This window comes from Zalophus californianus, chromosome 10 (assembly GCF_009762305.2).
Source record: "Zalophus californianus isolate mZalCal1 chromosome 10, mZalCal1.pri.v2, whole genome shotgun sequence".
Lineage (NCBI taxonomy): Eukaryota > Metazoa > Chordata > Mammalia > Carnivora > Otariidae > Zalophus > Zalophus californianus.
Genome location: NC_045604.1, coordinates 45157026 through 45184740, shown reverse-complemented (window position 1 = coordinate 45184740; position 27715 = coordinate 45157026). Strand labels below are relative to the sequence as shown.

General features: G+C 41.5%; 1 protein-coding gene across 2 annotated transcripts in view; it reads right to left on the bottom strand.

The window, feature by feature from the left end:
• Window positions 1–27715, bottom strand: part of C10H1orf21 (chromosome 10 C1orf21 homolog) — a 230139-nt gene that overhangs the window by 134236 nt on the left and 68188 nt on the right. The window contains exon 2 of one of the 2 annotated variants that reach the window (XM_035722350.1): window positions 10807–10945. In XM_035722350.1, coding sequence (XP_035578243.1) covers window positions 10807–10900 — 94 coding nt within the window. In that variant the 5' untranslated portion in view covers window positions 10901–10945. Of the gene's footprint in view, window positions 1–10806; window positions 11025–27715 lie in introns of both variants that reach the window. The other variant, XM_035722349.1, reaches the window with a different exon arrangement.

The window sequence follows — 27715 nt, the reverse complement described above, 5'->3', positions numbered from 1 at the left end:
TGGCTGGGGGTGAAGGGCATGCTCATTTACATTCTATATATATATATATATCTATAACTATTTGGTGCCCCCCCAGATTCCCAGTTATAGCGTGAGATAGATGCCCATTCCTGCCAATTTGAGTGGTGAAAAAGGTTTTGTTCTGCTTTCTTTGGTGTCGTTTATTTGATTTCTAGGAAGCTGAGTATCTTTCTGCCATGTTTATTGGCCTTTTGTATTTTTTCTTTTCAATTGCTTGGTCATAAACCCTGTTCACTTTTCAGTTAAAGTGTTATTTCTTTCCTTATAGATTTAAGAATATTTTAATACTAGTCTTATTAATCTTATCTATGTTATGAATATTATGACATTTGTCTTTTAACTTAGTTTATGGCAGTTTGTTGCTGTGCAGAGAATTTTACATGGTCAAATTTATCAACTTTTCTTTATGGCACTGGATTTTGCAGCATTACAAACCAAAGATGATAAAAACACTCACCCATATTTTTTTTCATCCATATTTTTTATAGTACTTTTATGGTTCCATATTTTACAGTTCAATCTTGATTCATCTGGAAAACTCTAATATGGTGTGAGGAGTTAAGGAATTCAATTCTTAATATAAGACTTATAAATAAAGTATTTTTAAAGAATAAAATGTGAATTGAAATAGTATCTAATTTGTACATCTTTTTATTTGTTAGTTATGGATGCATTTATTCAATTACAATCACTGAGGGCATCATCTGTGTCTGTTGCCTCCTGGCCTCTCCACAGTGCTTCATAAAGAAACGTCCTTATTTCTATAAACATCCTCACTGTGCATGATAAACCCAGGAGTAGGAAAACGCTACGGTGTATTGTGCACACATGCATGCGTGCACATGTCTGCACACGTATACACACACAGAGATTAATGTGTGATAAATGAAAATATATTTGTTAACTTCTAGGATGGCACTATTTTTTAAAACCACACTTCTATAGAAATAAGGCATAATATTATATTCACCACTCAAATCATATACTTTAGTCTTCTGATTTAAAGATACACACATGCTCATGTACACTCATATCTTACACAGAAGAGAAGCTGTTCTAGGTCGAAACAGAACAACAAATTATAGGAACACAAATATTTTAAAAATACAAAATAAAGAAATAAGTATTATATGGATAACTGATAAACTTTTAAAGTTTGGAGAATTAAATATCTGTAATAAACGGGTTTTGCTTCCCCAGCCCCCCAGCATAATCAAGGAAAACTAAGGCTGCTAATTCAATATTAACAAATGGCACTCACACAATGCGTATTATACAAGTCCCATTCTATACACTCATACACTAAATCTCACAACAGTCCTCTCTGAAGGCAGGTAAGTACTTGTTCTCCCCATATTATACAAATGAGGAAACTGAGACAAAGAGAGTAATTTGCCAAGTTACAGGTGGTTGAGGAGCTGAGCCAGGATTTGAAACCAATTTGCCAGATTTCAGGCCCGTGCATTCACCATGACCGTGAATTTCAGATCTCCTGAAAATAGCCCTAACAACTATAATAGAGCCTTCAGATAGCCTCGGTTAAAAGCTGGGGCTGAGCTCAAGCGGCCAGTTAGCAGTTACTTCTCAAAGACTCCTGAGCAGAGGCTGGTTTAGATGTAATAGCAAAGACAGATATCTTATTCCTGAGAGGGGGATCTCCCTTAGTCAAGAGTTTGCATGCTCAGTTCTAGCCACAGCCCTGCTTCTTTAGGTAAGTGAACTGGTGTGGCTCTTGGCTTCATTCTCCTTTTGCATCAAATGGGGATAGCAAGAGAAACTGTAGAATATGAGTCTAACAGCTGCTTTGATATTATAATTCAGGGGCAAAAGAAACAGACACATTTCTGGCTCTGGGTGCTGAGCCGGTCTCTGCAGAGGACAGCCAGGTCCCAAATGAGGTCTAAGCATCGGGCAGGTGCAGCCAGGGAAGCACTGCCAGGTGGGTGGTACCAGGCAGGTGCTGATGGCAAAACACATCCTTTCTGCCACACCAGCCAGGATTCCAGGAAGAAGCCATTGTTTCTGACTTTCCAAATTCTGTGATGTCACTCAGGAGAAAGTAACTCAGAGGAGAAATGCTGTGGGTCAAGAAACCCTCCCACCTTCTCTTGTGTTGCTGAGTCACTTTTTGAGAACCTCCTGCAGCAGAGAACAAGCCTTGTGCGCAGCTCCAGTCCTCTGTGCCTTTCACTGGATGGTACCAGAACCATCTCCACTGCCTTCTGAAGGGCCAAGTTCTTTCTTATTTTCTGCCTGAAAAGGGGCTCCAGGCAGCTCTAGAGAAGACCAGGCCCCTGGGGAGCAGGAGAGCAATTGAAGGGAACCCTCTAGACATAAAACGACAGGGACACCTCCAAGGGCCCTGCCTGCATGTCCCTGCCAATGGTGTCTGTGAACTCAGAGGCTCCCTCATCCTGCAGTCAGGCTGCCTTGAAACCATAAGTGATAAATAGTCCTACTTTTCCACTTCTCTCTCTATATAACATTCAACAAACAGGTTCATGATACCAATGGCAAGGGAAGGAAAATAGTACTCGGATTTTTTTTTCTTAAGATTTATTTATTTGAGAGAGACAGAGAGGGAGAGAGAGAATCTCCAGCAGACTCCTTGCTGAGCACAGAGTCTGACCCGGGGCTCGATTTCACGACCCTGAGATCATGCCCTGAGCTGAAATCAAGAGTCAGACGCTCAACCGACCGGGCCACCTGGGCACCCAGATTTTTCTTTTTTTAAATATGGAAAGTGTTATGCTAAGCAAAATAAGTCAATCAGAGAAAGACAATTACATGATTTCACTCATGTAGAATTATACGATTTCACTCATGTGGAATTTAAAGAAACAAGACAGAGGATCATAGGGGAAGGGAGAGAAAAGAAAATAAGACAAATCAGAGAGGGAGACAAACCATAAGAGACTCTTAACTATAGGGAACAAACTGAGGCTTGCTGGGGGGTGTGGGGGGATGGGGTAACTGGGTGATAGACATTGGGGAAGACACGTGATGTCATGAGCACTGGGTGTTATATGCAACTGATGAATCACTGACCTCTACTTCTGAAACTACATGTTAACTAATTGAATTTAAATTTAAAAGATACAGAGTTTTCTTGACTTTCTGTTACAGGAAATTCTTCCAAACAGAAATCCAGACTGACTCTACCTCAGCTAGATTAGATTCTGCATCACAGGACATTCTAGCATGGTATATTTTGAGGTGGGTGAGGGGCAAGAGTGAAGAGGTGGGGCAAATTTATTCATATTTATAATCGATGCTTGGGTGCTAATTATGCACCAGATAATGTTCTGAGTGCTTTCCATTGTTAATTCATCTGATCCCCCACAGGACTCCTAGTGGTGGATTCCACTATTATCTCTGTATCGCAGATGAAAAAACCTGGGCACTGATGAGTTAAGTTACTTGCCAAAGGCAATACAAGAAGTGGGGAAGCTGGAAGAAACCCCAGCAGAGAGAGAACTCACAATCACTGTTACGTGCTCATAAAACAGACTTGTCTCTTGTCAAAGCAACAAGCAGCTATCAGAATAGCCCAGGAGCCATTTGGGCACCTTCTCTGAGCCAGGCACTGGGCTAAGCACTTTTACTCTGGAAGAGTATGATGAAACCCCCTGGCCAAGGCGGGCTGACTTCTATAATTTCGCGAGCTCCATGTACACTTCAAGCCATTGAGACCATTGTGAGGCTCAGCTCAAGACACTGTGGAGTCTTCAAAGACTAAAACCCAGGGCTAGGTTCCTCACTCATCTTGACTTAATTTTTTTTTTTCCCCAGCTTTCATGACCATGACCTGGCTCTATCACAAACCCATCAAACGGTTCTCCTGCCCTTAAGGTTCTTTACCTACTCATTGAAAACAAAACAAAACAAAAAAGGCGGGGGGGGGGGGCAGAGAGAATGATTTCTTCTCTGATCTTTGGGAAATAACAATTTCAGAAGTCAACAGAAGCTTCCCTAGACCAGCAAAAGAAGTTACGTGAGAGGCAGCTAAAGACTACCACTAATTAGCGCAGAGAGATGAGCAAGTTAGAGTGTGCTCTTCCTCATCTGCTAAGCTGCTTCCCCGTCTCTGCCTTTCCAGCTGTCCTGTTACCCCAATACCCTGCTCCCCCACCTGTCTCAGCCTAACTAACTCCTTTTCTCTTGGATTCCAGAATAAGTAAACTCCAAAGCTGAAATGGGAAAGAAAAGGGAGCTCCAAACACCAACACTTCCTTTCAGGGACTTAAACCAGCATCATCCAATAGAAAGATAATGTGCCGGCGTTGGTGGTATAGTGGTACAGCTATAGAAGCACAGCTGCCTTCCAATAGAAAGATAATGTGAGTTATGGATGTACTTTAAATATTTCTAGGAGCCACATTAAATGTGCAAAAAGAAACTGATTAAATTAATTTGAATAATGCATTTTATTTAACCCAACATATCCAAAATATTATCACTTCAATACATAATTAATAAAAAAATCATTAATGAGCTATTTTATTCTCTTTTATACTGTCTTTAAAATCCTGTGTGTATTTCATGCTCATAGCATATCTCAATTAGAATTAGGCATATTTCACATGCTTCATAGTCAGAGGTGACCAGAGGCTACTGGACTGGATGGCACAGAGGTAACATCCTTTTACTGTCTCACAAACACAAATGCAGATTAATTTTAATTAATCTTCACTTCATGCAATCAGAAATCACTGCAGAAAGAAACAGTGAATTATTAGTTTCCTTCAACTGCTTTGACTTTCTGAATGAATGTGATATATTCTCTTATGTAATCTTCCCATAACCTGTGAAGTTGGTCCCTACAGTATTTTAGATGGGTAACAGATTGGATAACAGCGTCTCTCTCTCTCTCTCTCTCTCTCTCTCTCTCTCACACACACACAGACAAGCCTGTTGTATGTTCCCAATTTGCAGAGCTGAGCATCAGCACTTAACTGAAGCTACACAGCAACATAGAGCCCAGGGGAGACAAAGTAGCCAAAATCTTGCTTTATAGCTTCCCTTTTATATTCAGTCTTACACTGCTATTCCGGAAGAATTTACTGTCATAATCTAAGCACCTCCACTTACGGGATATTTATAAACCTCAGACTCTCTTGGCCCTTCAGCCAAACTCGGCCACCTAGTGATATGGGGAAGCTGGTGCTGGCAGAGCCCAACCGGATCCCCAGTCTCTCTGCCTCCAGCTCCCAGGGTTCTGGGAACTCAGGTTTCTCTCAATACCTACAGTCCGTGCCTTTAATGGGCTAACCGGCTCATAAGAGAGATGACACATAAACACAAATAATGAGATGAGACATATCAAGAAATAATCCAAATATGTAAGTATGTAAAAAGGTATTCTGGGATGGCAGGAAAGCAATACTTTCTGAAGGTATTAGAAAAGCTTCACACAAGTTTGGGTGAAGTTTGGAAGAACAGCAGGATTTAAAAAGATGAAGGCAAGAGAAAGGGCCCAATGCCCGGCAGAGGTCATGGCGTACCAGAGGCCCTGGGAGACAGGTGTGTCTGAGGTCACAGGGCGAGCTTCCAGTTTGGCTGAGGAACAGCAAACATGAAGGGCAGAGTGTGAAACAAGGATGCCAGGGTGGCTGTGAGCACTCTGTGAGGCCTTGCATGTTCACTGCGGATTTAGGATTTTACTGGCTAAGAACTAGGCACCACAGAACGTTCTGGAGTAGGAAAATGAACACGGGCAGAGGAGCACTTAGAAAAACCCGACAGATTCCGACAAAAGCGCAAAAAAAAAAATGGAGAATTAAAAATGAACAACAACAACAAAAAAAATCCAAGAAGAAAACAAGCAACCAGGGAGGCTCATGGAGCTCAGGTCGGAGGGCACTGCGCTGTTCTGGGCGATGGATTGTAGCAACTGCAGGAAAAGAGCCTCTGAGGAAAACTGCAAGAGTCACAGGAGCTGGGAACTGGAAGAGACAAAGGCCTCCAGTTTAAAGCCTTTTCAAGACTAAAGCCTATATTCCTGGAAGAATGGTGGGGCCCGGGCAAATAGTACAGTCAATATAAGTAAAGAGCTTTCTCCCCTTGGGGTGGGCTGCAGAAGAGATAATGATCTCAGGTCTGACATGTTAACTTCCCTAATAATATTAGGCTTGACTCTGTTATGTGCACCTACTTTAATAGTCTAAGTGAATGGCTGTTGAAAGAAATCCAATAAGCACTTGGCTTTCCTTAGAACTTGCTTAACTAGTTCATGATAACTTGAACCTGTTGGTCACTCGTTTGATGCAAGCTGGTTTTGGCAATCTGCTCAGCTGTCCTCCAATTGACCTTGGTAGATCTGCTGACCACTCTTCACATCTGCCCTGATCGCTGGGAAGGAAAATTCCAATCTGGAGATGGAGATTTCTGGTCTGGATTTTACTTCTCAACAGGCCACATGGATGTGAGGCACAACTTAGGATCTGAAACTTTTTATGCTTCGGTATTTAAAGGGAAAGAAAATCTACAGGTGAACGACAGTGATAAAGTTCCTTGTCAATGACCTCCTGAATTCTATGAAATCTAGGAGTCAAGATGTTCTTTTGTCACTTAATCCTCTATGGTGGAGTATTCTAGACATATTCTGTCACACACATTTGGAGTGGTCGCTCTCCTAAATAACTAAAACATCAAGGAGACCAAACTGCTTCTTAAAAATGGAAATTAGCATTTGTAAAAACACACTGTTTATCAATGCTCCCCAGCATGTCCTTAGAAGCTATGAAATTAAATTCACACCTTTAGGAAAAGGATCGAATGTGTGTGTGTACACACACTCAGAGACACATACTTCAGCGCCATCCCCAAATATGCCATCCTTCACAGACTTTGTCAACTCTTCACAACAAGCAGTAATAACATTTTTTAAACATTTAAAAACGGCTATGAAAAAGTGAACAAGGCAACTTTATTCAGTAAAAAACAGAGCAGTGCTTTAGAAAGCAGACTCTAACTGTCCAGGTTGGAATATAATCCAGTCATGGGGTTCTCAATGCCTTTCTCAGTGGCTGAGGTAACTAGTCTCCAAAGATGGCCCCCAACAATTCCTCAGACTCAATAGATGGAGACCTCTAGCTCTCTCAACTCTGGGATGGTCTTATGACTTGCTTTAATCAACAGAATGAGGCAAAAGTGACATTCTTGGACTTCCAAGGCTAGGTCTTTATAGGCCTGACAGCTTCTACTTCCTCTCTTAGACACCAGCCAGCTCGTGAAAAGTTTGACTTTCTAGCTAAGAAAGAGAGACTTGAAGCCATCTTGGTTACTTGAGCCTCACTGAGCTCCCAGCTAAATGCCGCTACCTGGTTGAGTCCAGGCAAAAACAGCAGATGAACCCCAGGCACCCCACAGAATTGTGATAAATAATAAGTCAATGCTTGTTTCAAGCCACTAAATGTGGAGTTGTGATACGGTAATAAGTTACTGAAACAATGGGTGACAAAGATATCAAGTGGGTAAAAGTAAGCCAGATCTGCCAGTTACCTGTGACCATCTGTGATCACATTTGGTGCAAACTAAAATTTAAGTGGAGAAACACAAATAGGACCTTCTCTTGTCCTACACGTACTCTAGCATTCAGTAACACTAGGATAATGGCACTGATGTTCAAACTGCCCTCTGACAATTCTACCCCCAGAGCCCTGTGGGACTATCAAAAACCATCTCCCTTGACCGGTTCAAGAAGTTCTCTCCCTCCTTGTTCTGCTGTATCTAACACCATGCCACAAACCCACAAATGTTTATGTTAGAAAGAGTAACAAGATGATGAATGCTGGAGTGAATAAAACTTCAGTATAAGTATTAGGAGGCTGGAAAAAAGCTAACGGGCTGCATGAACCGCATGGAGCCGCACAGGCAGCAATGACTAGGCAGGCTGGGGGTGGACTGAATTGTTCGCCCCAATTCTTGACCTTTCTCCGCATCCGCACCCTCGTCACAAATGCACTGCCGTCAGGTGGGTTTCTCTGCCTCTTGTCTCGGAGCCCGTTCATGTGACTTGAGTCGACCAGAAAAATGATGCTGTGCCAGCAATAAGCCCAAGGTTAAGAGGCATCTTGTGTATCGCTTGCACTTTTACCCTTCTGCAAAAGAAGAGCATGCCCCCCTCTCCCCTCCTGCGGCTCACTGGTCCCAGGAGGAAGATGAGAGACATGGAGCAGAACCACTCCAGCTGACTCACCAACTCGTGATCAAGAAAGACATGCTCATTGTTGAATGCCGCTGAGATCTTCAGGTTGTCCAATACCCAGCGACAGCTGACTAATAGAAGGCTCCTTTATTAGATGCCAACTTTTGCCAAATACACATAGTACTTTAGAATAATAGAAAGTCTCCTCGCCTATAAAAGCTGAAACTGAATTACCAAATGGATGGTTAGGTGGTCTCATTGCGGGGCAGAATGTAAGTGCAATATACTGAATATCACTGATTTTTGCCCTTACAGTCTATCTTTCTAGACTGTAATTTGGTATTCAAAGTTCTCTATAATTTAACCCTAACTTAGTTTTCTAGCCAATTCTCTCTCACTTAAATTTTATACTCCATTCCAACTGGATTATTTATAATTCTCGAGTAAGTCTCACATTACCTCTAGCCTTTCTTCATCCAACAAGTTTAGATTCTTCTGGTCCTTTAAGGCCAGGTTCAGATGTCCCCTCTAGAAATCTGCTCTGATCCCACCTTTTAAGGCAGTCTCTCCATCCCCTTGACTCTTATCATGATGTATGTCTTTTCCTTTCCTGGTGTTTGGCTTATTCTGCCTCATAAAATTTCCTCATCCTCTTATTAAGTCTAGGAAGGGAGGTTTACATATTATTTACCTCTGTACCCTCCATGGCATTTAGCAAAAGGTCTTGGCATATCCTGTACAGGCCAATGCAATTCTTTTGCATTTAAGAATGAGTGACCAATGGGAGGCAGCAGGGCGCCAGGCATCAACATTAAGAAAAGCAACATGGACTCTGGAGTCAGAGAGACCTGAGTCTGTGGCTTCCGTAGCTGGGCAACTTGGGACCAGTTAGTCTCTCCTGTGCTTCAGCTTCCAAATATGTAAAACTGGGATGACACATCTTTCACAGGATTGTTGTGAAAATTCACCATGAAAATGAATGTATAAATGCTTTTTGCATGTTTAACATACGGTGGCAGCTCCATTAATGGTAGCTCTTGTTACAAAAATGATAATGACATAGAATATCACGCAGAAGTTAGTTTGAACAAACCCTTGATACTAGATTATGTTCTCTTAAAAGTTAAGTGTTCAAGGGTGACAGAATGACGCTAGTTCCAATTAACTGTTTTCCCAGAAACCGGTCTCAGTGATCCGAAGTCGAGTTTTTTTTTCTTTTTTAAGATTTTATTTATTTATTTGAGACAGAGAGAATGAGAGAGAGAGAGAGAGCACATGAGAGGGGAGAGGGTCCGAGGGAGAAGCAGACTCACTGCTGAGCAGGGAGCCCGATGCGGGACTCGATCCAGGGACTCCAGAATCATGACCTGAGCCGAAGGCAGTTGCTTAACCAACTGAGCCACCCAGGCGCCCCAAAGTCGAGTTTTATTTAGATGCTCACATGTTACTCTTTGCCACAGTTCTCAATTTTCTAGGCAGTCCCCACCAGAAGCAAATTTGTTCCAGGCAACACATACATTTCCTTAAAACGATACAACACAAAATCCTCCTCCATATATACTAGCCCACTTTTAGCAGAGCATTAGTCTTCCCACAACACCCCAATTCCTCACCAGGGACCGGCATAACCATTACAATGGACCAAAATGCCGTAGAATGACTTGACGGTGACTGAACACAGGAATGCCATGCATGGGTCCAGTTGTGGGTTATCACTGTTCAAGTAACTTAGCAAAACTGCTATGTCTGCTTCCTAACTGGAATTTTGTACTAACCCACGGCCATGTGATGCCAGAGCAATCGCTGATCTTCTAAGGGACGAACTCATCACCAGACAAACTCAGAAGCCTGTAAGTGGCCAGGCAGATGACATTCATGAGTGAAAGGGACTGGATGTGCTACTCTCCAGGGCAGGCTCTGCAGTTCTCGGGAGGCCACAGCTGGACTGAGGGGGCCACTGCCTCAGGGAAGACAAACCCGGTGTTGCCAGATTTCCTGAAGAAATTTGGGGGTTTTATGTGAAACATCCTGAGTTTTGAACACTGCCTTGCACTTTATTTCATAATTCTCTGGGAGCCAAAGAAAATATATTTGCAAGCCAGACATGGCCATGGGTTGGCAGGTTGTGATCTTTGCACTAGATATTCCAAAGTCACTTTGAATCACCACAGAAAGGTTAAAAGACGATTATTAAATTCATTGTATTTGTATTTTTTAATCTGAAGAAATACACATAAAAAGTCACATAAAGAGTAACTACTAACCCTAAAAAACACCTCACTCTTTCGTTTACAAATCCTCACTCACTGTACTTTTGGACCGCTGTGTTTTCGGTCTTACAGTGAGCACACCTCTACCAGGACCCCCTGAGGTTGCTGTGCTATGTACCCATTTAAGTCCTACTAGTTATTTAAAACTTGAGTGAAATACTATAAAACCTCCACCATGCTCCTCAAAATCCTCTATGTATAAATTATTACGGAAATTGCCCCACGTTAAAGATCTGCAGTGATTTCTAGCCCTATCTCGTCAGCCCTTTACCAGCAGCGCCCCCCCCCAAACACTACAAATATTTGCTCCTGAGAAAGTGAAAAGCCCAGGTCAAAAGGTCAAAGGTAAAGTTCAAGGGCACTCACCGCCGAACACATCTCCATTCTGGTAGTTCTTCCCTTTCTGGGCTTCCTCTTCATTTTGAACAGTGGCAACATGCTTAGCAGAGGCACAGCCCATAGTCTCATTCGGTCAGCTTCAGCCGGGCTGAACTGCAAATCATCTCTACAGACACAGGGACATTTTTTTTCTTTAAACACAAAGAAAATCCACCTTCCTGCTAAGTCAGTCGAGATGTGCGCACCTGCAAGAACAGAAAGCTGGATCAGAATGCGTGAAATAAAGCCTGTGTCTCGTTGTGCTATGTGATCAGCAATGCACTAGGATTCCTGCATGAACTCCCTGTACTCGGGGTAGGGGTGGGGTAATTGGTGCTGAAGGAGGAAAGGCAACATGGCCCCATTTCATCTGATTTTCTCTCGGAAAGCAAGACTAGAAGGCGTGCCCCCTGTACAACTCATGGCTGAACTTGTTGAGGAGATAACAAAAACATACGTATTTGTTTATTCAAATAAATATTTGAGCACTGCTCCTTGCTACACATAAAGTGCACGTATGTTTGCTAATGTTCTGGAATCTAAAAAACCTTCAGAGTAAGGAAAGTACATTCATGAGATCTCCCAGCCACAGGAAACTGGGAAAAATTCTCCATCTTCCCCCTCCTGCCTTGCAAGCCAGCTCTTCTCAGATCCTCAGTTTTTTCCCCAGGACGAAGTGGTCTTCCTCTTCAGGCTGAAATATGGGCTAATTTATAGATTTCTAGTGGGTTCTGTAAGGAACTCCGTATTTTATTTTACCTGAGGTGACAGTGTTTTGGAAGATAAAGGAAGGAGATGGGGGCAAGGATTCAAACTTACTTTTGTCCATTTTCTGCTTAGCTAGCTGAATGCTTTAAGGATTGAGAAGATGTGGGAAGATCAAGAGAAGAAAACAAGGCACTTGCCCACCTCTTATCAGAGCCTTTGTATGTCTACTGGACCGCTAATAAAGACTGCGGAGAATTTATGGATAGACCACAAAGGAGATAGTCCTCTAGCTAACTTAAGTAAATATACCTTCCCCACCCCACCGAAGGTCGCTTCCCAAATTCTCAGGGTTTGCTGTTTATTTATTTTATTCTTTCATCATCCTTTTCCAGCCATTTCAATCTTGTAGATGACTTATGCCAGTATCATAGATGTTTGCTTTGGGTATCTACCCATTCTTTTGTCTCCATCCAGCCTGCCGTAGCACAGGCCCTTACCTCTTTACACCCAAGCGGAGCAAAAGAAGCATCAGGCCATGCACCTGATACGAATTAGCACTTGCACCTCCCCTTTATGAACAACTGATGTTTCTCAGCCTAAGGAACAGGGCTATAGAAACCGAAACACAGCTGCAGGCCTCCTTCCTAGAGCTCTAAGGACACCTATGGATGTAGAAATCTAATCATTTAAGCCTTAAAGTATCAGCAAAGGGAATTTTTCAAATTAACCTAATACTGAAAGGTAATTCTAAATCAATCTCCAAAACAAACTTAGATACAAAGGTAATGATCTTAAATGAAGCCAAGCAAATGCAAATTGCAGTATTTCTTCATACTACTTTCTAGCACTGGTTCTATCAAATCATTAACAGGAAGTATAGGGTTAGGGTTAGTTGGTCAAGTTTTACAAAAAAGGAAGATTTTTTTTATTCCCTAGACAGTTAATGTTTGTAGTTTCTCTACACGATTGGGTAACCTCTTAACACATTTTGATTTGGTCTATTCATACTGGTATATATAACTCAGGGCCCTGACAGGGGAAATGTGCATGAGTAAGACATTTTTTGAAAATCTACACAATGTTGTGTAGGAGTGCCATGATAGAGGTTTCACAGAAATCTATGGCAATGCAGAATTTAAAAAAAAAATGAAATTATGACTGGGCAAAGACAGGAATTAAAAGAGGAAGTGGTATTTTGTAGAGACTTCAAAGTCTTGTAGAATTTTTTTTTTAAGATTTTATTTATTTATTTATTTGAGGGAGAGAGACAGAGATAGTGAGAGAGAGCATGAACAGGGAGGAGCGGGAGAAGCAGACTCCCTGCTGAGCAGGGAGCCCGATGCGGGACTCGATCCCAGGACCCTGAGATCATGACCAGAGCCGAAGACAGCCGCTTTACCGACAGAGCCACCCAGGTGCCCTCTGGTAGAAATTTGCAAGGCTGCAAGGACAGTGGCATCATCCAGACATAAGGAAGTGCCTGAGTGAAGACACTAGAATGCGGAAGAGCGCGTGTGCGCGTGAGTCCATACTCACCCTCGTTTGGCGGGAGGAGGTGGGAGCGGGGCAGGGAAGGGGACTGTGGGCTGACGCTGTGAAGGGCCTTATCCAACTTAAAGATAAGGACGTCTCTCTGGTGCCAAGTTGAGCACACTTTGAGAGATATTCAATTAGTAGTGCAGAAATCCATTCTGTCAACCTACCATAGTTTTTGAAGAAACATCACCGAATTGTGAGACAAGAAGAATGAGAGATGGGATTCAGCTCTGAAGGTAGAAGAAGGGGAAAATTCCTCTCCAACCGGGAGGCTGCTGAGGGTCATTGCTGCCACCGCCGCCACGCGTTGACGGCCAGCACGTTCTCAGGGGTCGACCTCCCTCAGTCCCACCTCAAGCATCACCACCTAAGGGAACTGGATTCCTCACTTTTCAGAAAGGAATGTAGGAAAGCAAGCTCATGCGTCCACAGGAGAGCAAACTGAAGTGAGAGGGGAAACCTCCCCGTTGCCACCTCTTCAAAACAAAGTAAAAACAGGAAGGAGAGTGGGAAACCCTAACAGAATCCCTGAAGGACAGTGGTGATCCAAGGGAACTTGACAACTGTCCTCTCTGGAAGTCCCTCTCACTGTCCCCATCCTCATTCCAAATTCCTGCTTACAGCCTCGTAAGTGATCCAAGAAGTTAATGTAAGGATCTAAGATGTGAATTATCCTTTGCTACCCTTGAAAAGCATTGTGTGGTGTTTCTTCCGTGTTGTAGAAGCTGTGTTTGTATCAAGAAGTCTTACTTGCATTTAAAAAGGTGAAATCACACAAAAATCAAATAAACCGCAGCAAGCTAACAAAAATGAAACATGTAAGAATAACTTTTAGGAGGACTTCTCTGTTATTCAGGCATGGAGGTGAGGGGCATGTTAATAAGCAGATTAGACATGATTTACATCCAATTCAAGGGATGACTCAGGAAGCTTCCATTTAATTATATTTTTTAAAAGACATGCATGATCGATATGAGTTCTCTCAGAATCCTAACTAGGTAGGGATTTTGTTTTTGAAACACACACACTCTATATTTTATAGCAGTAATTTAATGAGTGGTGTTTTCAAGTTTTACAACTTCATCAGAAATATATTTTAATATTTTGCCTTGGGAGGGGCAGAGGGAAAGGGAGAGGGAGACAAAGAATCTTAAGCAAGCTCCACGCCCCGTGTAGAGGTGGACACGGGGCTCAATCTCACAACCCTGAGATCATGACCTGAGTTGAAATCAAGAGTTGGATGCTTCACCGATTGAGCCATCCAGGAGCCCCAATATTTTGCCCATTTTGAAGGTTATGATTATGAAGTCATTTAAGAGGCAGAAGATCTCTAATTCATAAAGTTAACCATGGATCAGTAGGGAAAGCTTTTTACTATGTTATCTGGATCCTGCACATAAGCAATTGTCCAATCATTCATTCATTTAATCAACAAATACTTATTGAAAACTACTAAGTGTCTGGCAAGCATGGGGTATACAAAGATACACAAGGTACAGTTTTCCTCCCTATCCCCACAGAACATGAACATTTGGAGAGAAGCGATCACGAGAAAGACTAGTTTCGCAGCAGTGATGGTACAGCTACTGTGGGTCAAATCCAAGAAGAGAGGTGAGTTCACCCCACAGGCACCTGATTCAGCCTTGAGAGAGAGAATGTCAAGAGAGATCAGGCTTGAGGCCTGACCATAGCTAAAGAATCATCATTAAAACACCCCTGCATTGCACCTCTTTCATAGCCTGATGCAATGTCACGGTTTCATTTCCACTGAAAATTCTCTCACTTTGACTACAGTCCCACCCACTGAGACCTCAAACTGAGCAGACCCTCAGAAATGTCCCCCTAATGTCTGCCACGATAATCTGCCCCAAACGCTTCCCTCTGGTTTGTACTATCCCTCATAGAAACCCTAGCATTTTTTTTTTTTTAGCTTCTATTTTCTCATTGGCTTTGCTCAGCTTTTCTCTGCCAACGCCTATACCCTCTATTCACGCCCCTTCCTGAAACCACAGCACTTAGAGAGGTGAGTCCGATGGTGCAGATGAACATGCTGAGACCACGAAGCTGGGCAGAGCTGTGTCTCGTTTTCACTTATTGTTATTAACAGCATGCTATTTCTGAAGTCAGATCACAGTGTGAGAATTAAGCTGAAGTATCTCTTTGATGTTTGATAGAATCTTCTAATAATACCAACTCCCCCTGAGGATAGTTTTAAAAAACTAAATAATCTATATGATAGGATCATCAGGTACCTCTAAAACATGGGATCCACTTAATTGCCCATGGCTTTGTATAAAAATCCCCCAAACAGTTGTATGGGTACATTATCCTGTACCATGAAATGAGAAGTTGGAATCCCTATCCACAATGCTATGAGCCAACTGACTTTAGGACCATCTTTATAGGATATTTTTCCTGCCTTTGATAAAATACATTAGAAATTTGCAAATCCAATTCAAAAATTTTAAAAAGGGCTAAAACATTTGTAACCATGCATGTTTATCATTCCTTACACTATGCCTCAGGCCCCCTTAGGTGATGCTTTGAGTATCACTAGGGGAATTACTGTTAGAGAACACTCCACATTGTAACACGAGAAAGTTCTTTTCTATACACAACTAAGCCCATTACCTTTCTATGAATACCTATTACATACATGTGACATTTGTCCTTTTATAAGAAAAGACTATGATTATGGCTTTTTCCCCATGCCAGTGATTGCTTTTTGTTTTTTATGGTTTTCAGCTTTACTGAGGTAAAACTGACAAAACTGCAATACACTGCAACTGTTCAAGCTCCATAAAGATGATCTGATACACCCATACATTGTGAAAGGGATCCCACCATTGGGTTAACACATCTAGCAACTCTCCTATTTACATTTCTCTCTCTCTCTCTCTCTCTCTCTCTCTCTCTCTCTCTCTCTGGCAAGAACACTTTTAGCAATCTGCAATTATAAAACACAGTGCCAATCAACTACAGTCACCATGTTTTATATTAGATTCTCAGACCTTATTCATCTTGTAACTGAAAGTTTGTATCCTTCTACCAACCTCTCTTTATTTCTCCCATCCCCCAGTCCCTGGCTACTGTTGCTGAGTTTGACTTATTTTATTTTTAGATTGCACATATAAGTGACGCCATGCAGTATTTGTCTTTCTCTCACTTCACTTAGCAAAATGCCCTCTAGTTCATTGGTGTTGTTGCAAATGACAAGATCTCTTCCTCTTTTTAAGGTTAATATTCCAGTGTGAAAGAGAGAGAGAGAGAGAGAGAGAGAGTGTATGTATGTGTGTGTGTGTGTGTGTGTGACATTTTCTTGATCCATTCATCCAGGACACTTAGGTTGTTTCCACACCTTGAATATTGTGAATAATTCTGCAGTGAACATGGGAGTGCAGACATCTCTTTGAAATAGTGATTTTGTTCCCTTTGAATATATATCCAGAAGTGGAATCGCTGATGGCCTTTTTCTTTACCTGAATTTTTTTTAACTCAAAGCACAGTTTCATCAGAAAACCTATTCTTAAAAAATTGGGAAGGAAGCGGGGCACGGAGCAAGATGGCAGAGGAGTAGGAGACCTGGATTTCGTCTGATCTCAGGAATTCAGCCGGATAGGGATCAAACTATTCTGAACACCTACGAACTCAACAAGAGATCAAAGAAAAGAATAGCAGCAAATCTCCGAACAGAAAAGCGACCACTTTTTGGAAGGTAGGACATGCAGAGAAGTGAATCTGAGGCGATATCCGGGAGGATAGACGGCGGGAGAGGGGGCCTCCGTCGGCTGCTTCCGGCAAGTGATAGAGCCGCAGAGCACAAAATCGGAACTTTTAGAAGTCGGCTCCGCTGAGGGACGTCGCTCCAGTGGCTAAGCGGGGAGTGGAACCCTCGTGGGACAGTGTGGTCTCAGGACCCTCGGGGTCACAGAAAGACCGGGGGTGCCTGAGTGCGGCAGAGCTCACAGGTATCGGAGCGGGGAAGCCGGCTGCAGAGATGGAGCCGAGGCACGGGCTCTCAGCTCGGGGTTGCCATAAACCGTGATCCGCGGCCCAGTTGGGCCACTGCTCCTCCAGCAGGGGCCCAACAAGCGGCAGATCCGGGGAGACTCCCCTTCCTCCCCCGGGAGGAGCGGCGCGGGAACGCACCGCAGGGATCTGCTGGGTTTGGAGACTCCACACGGGGTCGGGTGCCAGAGATAGAAACGCTCGGTCACAGGCCCGGTGAGCACGGAGTGTGGCCGGAGACCGGGGAGACGGGAGTGACTGCTTTTCTCTGGGGGCGCACTGAGGAGCGGAGCCCCGGGTTCTCAGCTCCTCTGGGGCGGAGATTGGGAGGCCGCCATTTTCACTCTCGTCCTCCAAAGCTGTACCGAGAGATTGCAGGGAACAAAAGCTCCTGAGAGCAAACCCGGCCAGATTGCTTAGCCCTGGACCAAGGAGGGCAGGGCAATTCTGCCTCCAGCAAAGACATTTGGGAACCACGGCAACAGGCCCCACCCCCAGAAGATCAGCACGAACAGCCGCAAGCCAAGACCAAGTTTACCGATCAAGGAGAACGGGAGAACTCCAGTGCTAGGGGAATACTGCGCATAGAATTCATGGCTTTTTTACCATGATTCATTAGTTTTTCAAAGTTAATTTTTTTAACTGTTTTTTTTTTTGAATTTTTCTTTTTCCCTTTTTCAACCAACATCTTATCAATCCTTTTTTAAAAATTTTTTTTTTATTTTTCATTTTTAGAGTCATATTTTATCCCTTCATAGTAGTTACCCTTATTTTTGGCATATATATATATATATATATATATATGTTGTTCTCTCTTTAAAATTTAAAATTTTGAGATAGTTTCTTCTAACAGATCAAAATATACCCTAAATCACTAGTGTATGGCTTTGTTCTAGTCTCCTGCCTGATCACATTCTCTCCCTTTTTTCTCTTTTCTTTTTTTAAATCTTTTTTCAAACTTCTTATCAATTCCTTTTATAAAATCTTTTATAATTTTCATCTTTACAGTCATATTCCATCCCTTCATTGTACCAACCCTTATTTTGTACATATATAAGTCTTTCTTTCTTTAAAATTTTGGGAGGCACTTTCTTCTAACAGACCAAAATACACCCAAAATCTAGTGTGTGGCACTGATCTATGCACTAGCCTGATCATATTTGATCATATTCTGTTTTTTTTTGTTTTGTTCCGTTTCTGTTTGTTTTTATCTTTTTCTTTTTTTTTCTTTTTCTTTTTTCATTCTTTCCCTTTCTTTTCCCCTCGTTTCAGGTCTTTTCTGATTTCTTTAGAGTATATTTACTGGGGATGTTGTTAACCTGTTGGCATTTTGTTCTCTCATTCATCTATTCTCCTCTGGACAAAATGACAAGACGAAAAAAATCACCTCAGCAAAAAGAACAAGAGGTAGTACCGTCTGCCAGGGACCTACTCAATACAGACATTAGTACGATGTCGGACCTAGAGTTCAGAATCATGACTTTAAAGATACTAGCTGGGCTTGAAAAAAGCATGGAAGTTATTAGAGAAACCCTTTCTGGAGAAATAAAAGAACTAAAATCTAACCAAGTCGAAATCAAAAAGGCTATTAATGAGGTGCAATCAAAAATGGGGCACTAACTGCTAGGATAAATGAGGCAGAAGAGAGAATCAGCAATATAGACAACCAAATGATGGAAAATAAAGAAGCTGAGAAAAAGAGAGATAAACAACTACAGGATCACGAGGGCAGAATTCGAGAGATAAGCGATACGATAAGACGACACAACATTAGAATAATTGGGATGCCAGAAGAAGAAGAGAGAGAGAGAGGGGCAGAAGGTTTTTGGAGCAAATAATAGCAGAGAACTTCCCTAATGTAAGGGAGGAAACAGGCATCAAAATCCAGGAGGCACAGAGAACCCCTCTCAAAATCAATAAAAATAGGTCAACACCCCAAAATGTAATAGTAAAACTTACGAGTCTCAGAGACAAAGAGAAAATCTTGAAAGCAGCTCGGGGGGAAGAGATATGTAACCTACAATGGTAGAAACATCAGATTAGCAACAGACCTATCCACAGAGACCTGGCAGGCCAGAAAGGACTGGCATGATATATTCAGAGCACTAAACGAGAAAAATATGCAGCCAAAAATACTATATCCAGCTAGGCTGTCATTGAAAATTGAAGGAGAGATAAAAAGCTTCCAGGACAAACAAAAACTAAAGGAATTTGCAAACACGAAACCAGCCCTACAAGAAATATTGAAAGGGGTCCTCTAAGCAAAGAGAGAGCCTAAAAGCAGTATAGATCAGAAAGGAACACAGACAATATACAGTAACAGTCACCTTACAGGCAATACAATGGCACTAAATTCATACCTTTCAATAGTTACCCTGAATGTAAATGGGCTAAATGCCCCAATCAAAAGACACAGGCTATCAGATTGGATTAAAAAACAAGACCCATCAATATGCTGTCTGCAAGAGACTCATTTTAGACCCAAAGACACGCCCACATTGAAAGTGAAGGGGTGGAAAACCATTTAACATGCTAATGGACACCAAAAGAAAGCTGGGGTGGCAATCCTTATATCAGACAAATTAGATTTTAAACCAAAGACTGTAATAAGAGATGAGAAGGACACTATATCCTACTTAAAGGGTCTATCCAACAAGAAGATCTAACAATTGTAAATATCTATGCCCCTAACATGGGAGCAGCCAATTATATAAGGCAATTAATAACAAAAGGAAAGAAACACATTGACAACAATACAATAATAGTGGGGGACTTTAACACCTCCCCCAATGAAATGGACAGATCATCTAAGCAAAAGATCAACAAGGAAATAAAAGACTTTAAATGATACACTGGACCAAATGGACTTCACAGACATATTCAGAACATTCCATCCCAAAGTAACGGAATACACATTCTTCTCTAGTGCCCATGGAACATTCTCCAGAATAGATCCCATCGTAGGTCACAAATCAGGTCTCAACCGGTACCAAAAGATTGGGATCATTCCCTGCATATTTTCAGACCACAATGCTTTGAAACTAGAACTCAATCACAAGAGGAAAATCGGAAAGAACTCAAATACCTGGAGGCTAAAGAGCAACCTACTAAAGAATGAATGGGTCAACAAGGAAATTAAAGAAGAATTTAAAAAATTTATGGAAACCAATGAAAATGAAAACACAACTGTTCAAAATCTTTGGGATACACAAAGGCAGTCCTAAGAGAAAAGTATATAGCAATACAAGCCTTTCTCAAGAAACAAGAAAGGTCTCAAATACACAACCTAACCCTACACCTAAAGGAGCTAGAGAAAAAAACAGCAAATAAAGCCTAAACCCAGCAGGAGGAGAGAAATAATAAAGATCAGAGCAGAAATCAATGAAATAGAAACCAAAAGAACACTAAAACAGATCAACGAAACTAGGAGCTGGTTCTTTGAAAGAATTAACAAGATTGATAAACCCCTGGCCAGACTTATCAAAAAGAAAAGAGAAATGACCCAAATCAACAAAATCATGAATGAAAGAGGAGAGATCACAACCAACACCAAAGAAATACAAACAATTATAAGAACATATGATGAGCAACTCTATGCCAGCAAATTAGATAACTGGAAGAAATGGGTGCATTCCTAGAGATGTATCAACTACCAAATTTGAACCAGGAAGAAATAGAAAACCTGAACAGACCTATAACCACTAAGGAAATTGAAGCAGGAATCAAAAATCTCCCAACAAACAAAGCCCAGGGCCAGATGGCTTTCCAGGGGAATTCTACCAAACATTTCAAGAAGAATTAATACCTATTCTTCTGAAACTGTTCCAAAAAATAGAAATGGAAGGAAAACTTCCAAACTCATTTTATGAGGCCACCATTACACCTTGATCCCAAAACCAGACAAAGACCCCATCAAAAAGGAGAATTACAGACCAATATCCTTGATGAACGTGGATGCAAAAATTCTCACCAAAATACTAGCCAATAGGATCCAACAGTACATTAAAAGGATTATTCACCACGACCAAGTGGGATTTATCCCTGGGCTGCAAGGTTGGTTCAACATCCGCAAATCAATCAACGTGATACAATATATTAACAAAAGAAAGAACAAGAATCATATGATCTTCTCAATAGATGCAGAAAAAGCATTTGACAAAGTACAGCATCCTTTCTTGATCAAAACTCTTCAGAGTATAGGGATAGAGGGTACAGACCTCAATATCATAAAAGCCATCTATGAAAAACCTACAGCGAATATCATTCTCAATGGGGAAAAGCTAAGAGCTTTCCCCCTAAGATCAGGAACGCGGCAGGGATGTCCACTATCACCACTGCTATTCAACATAGTATTAGAAGTCCTAGCCACAGCAATCAGACCACAAAAAGAAATCAAAGGCATCCAAATCGGCAAAGAGGAAGTCAAACTCTCACTCTTTGCAGATGATATGATACTGTATGTGGAAAACCCAAAAGACTCCACCCCAAAACTGCTAGAACTCATACAGGAATTCAGTCAAGTGGCAGGATATAAAATCAATGCACAGAAATCAGTGGCATTCCTATACACCAACAACCAGACAGAAGAGAGACAAATCAAGGAGTCAATCCCATTTACAACTATACCCAAAAGCATAAGATACCTAGGAATAGATCTAACCAAAGAGGCAAATGATCTGTACTCAGAAAACTATAAAATACTCAGGAAAGAAACTGAAGACACAAAGAAATGGAAAAACGTTCCATGCTCATGGATTGGAAGAACAAACATTGTGAAGATGTCAATGCTACCTATAGCAATTTACACATTCAATGCAATCCCCATCAAAATACCATCCTTTTTTCAAAGAAATGGAACAAATAATCCTAAAATTTGTATGGAACCAGAAAAGACCCAAATAGCCAGAGGAATGTTGAAAAAGAAAAGCAAAGCTGGCGGCATCACAATTCCGGACTTCCCGCTCTATTACAAAGCTGTCATCATCAAGACAGTATGGTACTGGCACAAAAACAGACACATAGATCAATGGAACAGAATACAGAGCCCAGAAATGGACCCTCAACTCTATGGTCAACTCATCTTTGACAAAGCAGGAAAGAATGTCCAATGGAAAAAAGACAGTCTCTTCAACAAATGGTGTTGGGAAAATTGGACAGCCACATGCAGAAGAATGAAACTGGACCATTTCCTTACACCACACACAAAAATAGACTCCAAATGGTTGAAAGACCTAAACGTGAGACAGGAGTCCATCAACATCCTAAAGGAGAACACAGGTAGCAACCTCTTTGACCTCAGCCGCAGCAACTTCTTCCTAGAAACATCGCCAAAGGCAAGGGAAGCAAGGGCAAAAATGAACTATTGGGATTTCATCAAGATAAAAAGCTTTTGCACAGCAAAAGAAACAGTCCACAAAACCAACAGACAACCGACAGAATGGGAGAAAATATTTGCAAATGACATATCAGATAAAGGGCTAGTATCCAAAATCTATAAAGAACTTATCAAACTCAACACCCAAAGAACAAATAATCCAATCAAGAAATGGGCAGATGACATGAACAGACATTTTTCCAAAGAAGACATCCAAATGGCCAACAGACTCATGAAAAGTGCTCAACATCGCTCGGCATCAGGGAAATCCAAATCAAAACCTCAATGAGATACCACCTCACACCAGTCAGAATGACTAAAATTAACAAGTCAGGAAACGACACAGATGTTGGCGGGGATGTGGCGAAAGGGGAACCCTCCTACACTGTTGGTGGGAATGCAAGCTGGTGCAACCACTCTGGAAAACAGTATGGAGGTTCCTCAAAAATTTGAAAATAGAGCTACCATATGATCAAGCAATTGCACTACTGGGTATTTACCCGAAAGATACAAATGTAGGGATCTGAAGGGGTACATGCACCCCGATGTTTATAGCAGCAATGTCCACAATAGCCAAACTGTGGAAAGAGCCAAGATGTCCACTGACAGATGAATGGATAAAGAAGAAGTGGTATATATACACAATGGAATATTATGCAGCCATCAAAAGGAATGAGATCCTGCCATTGCAACGACATGGATGGAACTGGAGGGTGTTATGCTGAGTGAAATAAGTCAATCAGAGAAAGATATGTATCATATGACCTCACTGATATTAGGAAGTCTTAATCTCAGGAAACAAACTGAGGGTTGCTGGAGTGGGGGTGGGGTGGGAGGGATGGGGTGTCTGGGTGATAGACATTGGGGAGGGTATGTGCTATGGTGAGCACTGTGAATTGTGCAAGACTGTTGAATGACAGATCTGTACTTCTAAGACAAATAATGCAATATATGTTAAGAAAAAAAAAGAAGAAGAAGATAGCAGGAGGGGAAGAATGAAGGTGAGTTAGTTGGAGGGGGAGACGAACCATGAGAGACAAAGGACTCTGAAAAACAAACTGAGGGTTCTAGAGGGGAGGGGGTGGGGGGATGGGTTAGCCTGGTGATGGGTATTAAAGAGGGCACATTCTGCGTGGAGCACTGGGTATTATACGCAAACAATGAATCATGGAACACTACATCAAAAACTAATGATGTATTGTATGGTGATTAACATAACAATAAAAAATTTTAAAAAATATATAAAAAATTGAGAAGGAAGGAAATACACAAATTTTTTTTGAGAAAAATCAGAGATATCTGACCCTTTTTCAAAAGAGGAAAAACATGGGAAAATATTTCTATTGACGTAATATTATGGATAATTTCACTTTCCACCAATCAGTTCTAGTCTTTGTCATTTTGGATGAAAAAGCCAAAAGTACTGTAGACAGTTTCCTTATCAAGAAAGACACTTCTAAAAAAATGAATTACAAGTGATAAGCTCCATAAAGAAATCCTAAGCCAGAAAGAACTTGAATGTACCACATGCAGCTTGGAGGATTGGAGAGAAATCAAATTCTGATTGAAATGGGTACACAGAGAGCTATGAAGTCAGCAGTTAAGAATAGGATATAGCCACATTATTAATAGATCAGGAGCAAAGTGCCCCCTTTTTCCCTGTGATTAAAAAGGGAAATCAAGACAAGGCAACATCTAAAAACTCCTTTCTTTTATTAAAGGAAGAGCCAATATCTAAGCTCCATAAAGAAAAAATATATATATAAATAACTAATCAGTCTGTGTGCCCATCTGCTCTGCTTTGCTACAATGAGTGAATACAGCAACCCACTTGGGGGGGCGGGTGGCGGGGAGGAGAAGAAAGGCAGCCTAAAAGTGACTTCTAATCTTGAAGCTTTGGTATCCTTGGGCTTCTGTTAACACTATTTCACATTTCATTGTGAATGTTGAAAGTAATACATAAAGAGATGTCACATTTGACATGAGGGTAATCTGGGAAAGTCAAATCTTCTTACCAGCAATTGCCGGCATCCCAGAAGATATTCATTCCTCACCTCAAACTCATTTGGTGGCATGACACTCAACAATATGCTATTAACTCCAAGAAACAGGAATTGGCATCTGCTTTCTTTACAAGAAAACTCTCAGTTCCATAAATAATAATTGCATGGAGGTGTCTCTCGGAAACGTTAACAATCATAAGTCCTGTGCAAGATGATACACTTCTGCAGGATTTGGGCAGTGAGGTGTGGGGATGAGGAGGCATGGCAGCAAGGGCACCACAGTGGGAGTGAGAATCCAGCTCTGGTCTCAGGCATCACACACATGCCTGGCTCAGTACCAAGGCTGTGCTTCACCTCTCCGTGCCTCTCTCCTTGATTCTATGATCTATCTGAACATATGTCCAAGGGATGCTAAGGATGAAACTGCCACTTACAAAAAGACAATTTGTTTTGTTTTTATCTAGATTCAATTTACTTACAAACTTTGCTTTCAAAACTCACCCAGTTAGGGTATCTTGCAAGTCTGAAACCCCCCACATTTTGAGAAGCCCTATGAAGCCTATGGATTATTACCAATGATGTTTGGGCCTGAGGGTGTTGATTTCAATTGTGTATAAAGCGGAAAGATGAACAAAGCTTAGCTCTCCTATTTCCTCTTCTCTATCCTGCCTTTAATGAATAAAAATAAATTTTAAAAATATTTCTTGTAGGGAGCGGATTAAAAAAAAAATCTGTAGAATAATTGTTCTTCAGCTAGGGACTTAAGGGTTTGGTTCCTTTATCCTACACCTGAAAACTCCACTCTTGTGTCACCTGTATATGTTCACACAGTTCATGAATGGCTGACACTATTTCTGGGAAGGCAAGAGAGGAAAACAGCAGATCCTGATTAGAGTCACCCACACACACTAGGGTGAACCTATGCAGAATTATGTTATTTCTAGATCTGCCCCTCAGTGATCAAGGCCAATGGCAGATATTCCAGGACTTGGGAGTTCTCATTCTTCCTTCCATTTCCAAGACTCAGTATACTAAGGGTATGTGCAGGAAGTTGTCAACCTGTGTCACAGGGGGACCTTCTGTACCAGGCCACCCATGACTGGGATCATGACAATTATGCCACTGGTTCACCCTGTCACTTGAACCAAATCTGTGTGATTTCCTTGTCAGTATCCTAAGAATAACAATTGCAGCTCCCTCTCTTTTTATGGATTGTTCTGGAAATCTAGGTAGATAATGAAATGCTGGGAAAAGCACTTATAAATGCTAAATGCAAGGTAATATTCTTCTATGCATACTTTGCTATGCCAGGTGCAGGACATTACTTTTCAGGAGCACTGGGTGGAATCGGTTTGCCCAGAGGATTCCTATAGGTGGCTCCAGAGAAATGAGAGAAAACAGATGGTAAGGGAAGGATTTAAAAAAAAAAAAAAAAAAATCAAGAAATAACCAGAAAGTGAAAGTAGAGTAAGTACGAATTACTAAAGAAGCACAGTTTGATTTTAGTCTAAGTCAATAGGGTCACGATCCTTCCTGAATGGCCAATGAAGAACATCCTGGGTGATCTGCATGTTGAAATATATTATGAAGAACAAAGAGGATTCCTGCCCTTGAAGGGCGAGCATTCAGAGAGTCTAACAGATCAGAAACATAATGAAGTAAACTAAAATTCCAATACCTGATGCACATTGCAGGAAAAGAAGGGAGCAGAGATGCTCTTGAAATTCATAGGATGTTTCAATCTAATTAAACTAGTGCTGCCCCAGCTTTATTTTATGCAACAAGAGATGCAGGAACATCAGTACAATGCACTACTCTCAGCAGACCCTCAGTAAGCATTTACTGAGGAGGACAGTGAAACAGAGGTTGTGCCAGTTTTGAGCTGTTGATCCTTTGCAACACCATAAACTACAACAGAACTGCAGCTGGATTAATCCCTCGGAAATCTGAACGTTACTCTCATGGTGCCGAGGGGGCAAGGGTTGAATGCCGGAGATCCCGATCTGATACATGCCTTGGGAAAGCACGTATCATGTTTTCATCCCTGAATTAGAAAGCGTCAACTTTCACACAAGCCTAGCATGTTCCTCCTTTTTTATTCAATGCAATCTCTGAACTTAATGCTGACGTGGCATATCTCAGCCTTAAGCTGGTTACTGTGGTAGATAAAAAGAAATGGGACCAATAGACGCAAAAGATAGGAATTATCTAAACTAACCATTAGGAGCAAATGTGAGAATTATTTAAAAACAAAAGAGCCTGCTTATATTTTCTTTGAGCAGTTTGGTACTGATATTTAAGTATGGATATATTTAATATCTTCAGAATTATAAATACTTTTGACAAAGTAATGTAGTAATACTCTAAAAAGCGCTGAATACTAGAAGTTGAAAAACAGTGTTTCCCTCAAAAATCTAAACATACATCTCTCTTCCCTCCCAAAATAGCCTCTTTCCTCCTTTCTTCCCCCCACCCCCAACACTAAAATAAATGAAATCATCCCTGAGAAACTGGTGCAAACTCTGTCTTAAGAGCTCTCTCTCCCTGGGCTCAGACTCAGGCCACAGTATCCCAGGTCTGAGAAGTCAGCAATGATCCAGTGACCGAGGAAACCCACCTCTCTCCAATTGGGCAGAGAGCTGCTGCCTGAAATGAGCATCCCCAAGGGAAAGCCTTGGATACTTGAAACTCTGCCTTCTAGAACCTTCCAGTTCTATCTAGAACAGCTCAAGATTTGGAAATGCCCTGAAAACTTAGAGCCCACAGATAAAACCTCATTATTGGTAAAGGACTTAGTGTTTTTCTCTCTCTCTTCCTCATGCACACATACACCTACACACATATACCCACCACAAAAGTTGTAGAGATGCAAAGACTATACCCAATATTCTGTGATTTTGTGAGGGGAAAGGAGCTGTGTGGCTTTGGGCAAGTTATTTGCTTCACAGTGCCTCGGGTGCTCATTTATAAGATGGGGTAAAAGTGCGTGAATTAGGACAGCTCCTGACAATTAGTAAATAACTGATAATGTGATTCTTACTGTCATTATCATTACTACCATCACTATTACTTAATGGGATGGCTATGAACTTTAAGAAGAAAGGGGGAGAGAAGAAAGGAGAAATGGGAAGAGAGGAGGGGTTAACTGAGACAACTTGGTAGTTCTTAGGAACTGCACCAAAGATGAGCAGGCTGACTCAAAGAACACAGACAGAACCAAGAGACAGCAGTGCTATAGCAGAAGCCCGTGGTCCGTGAGCAGCACCTG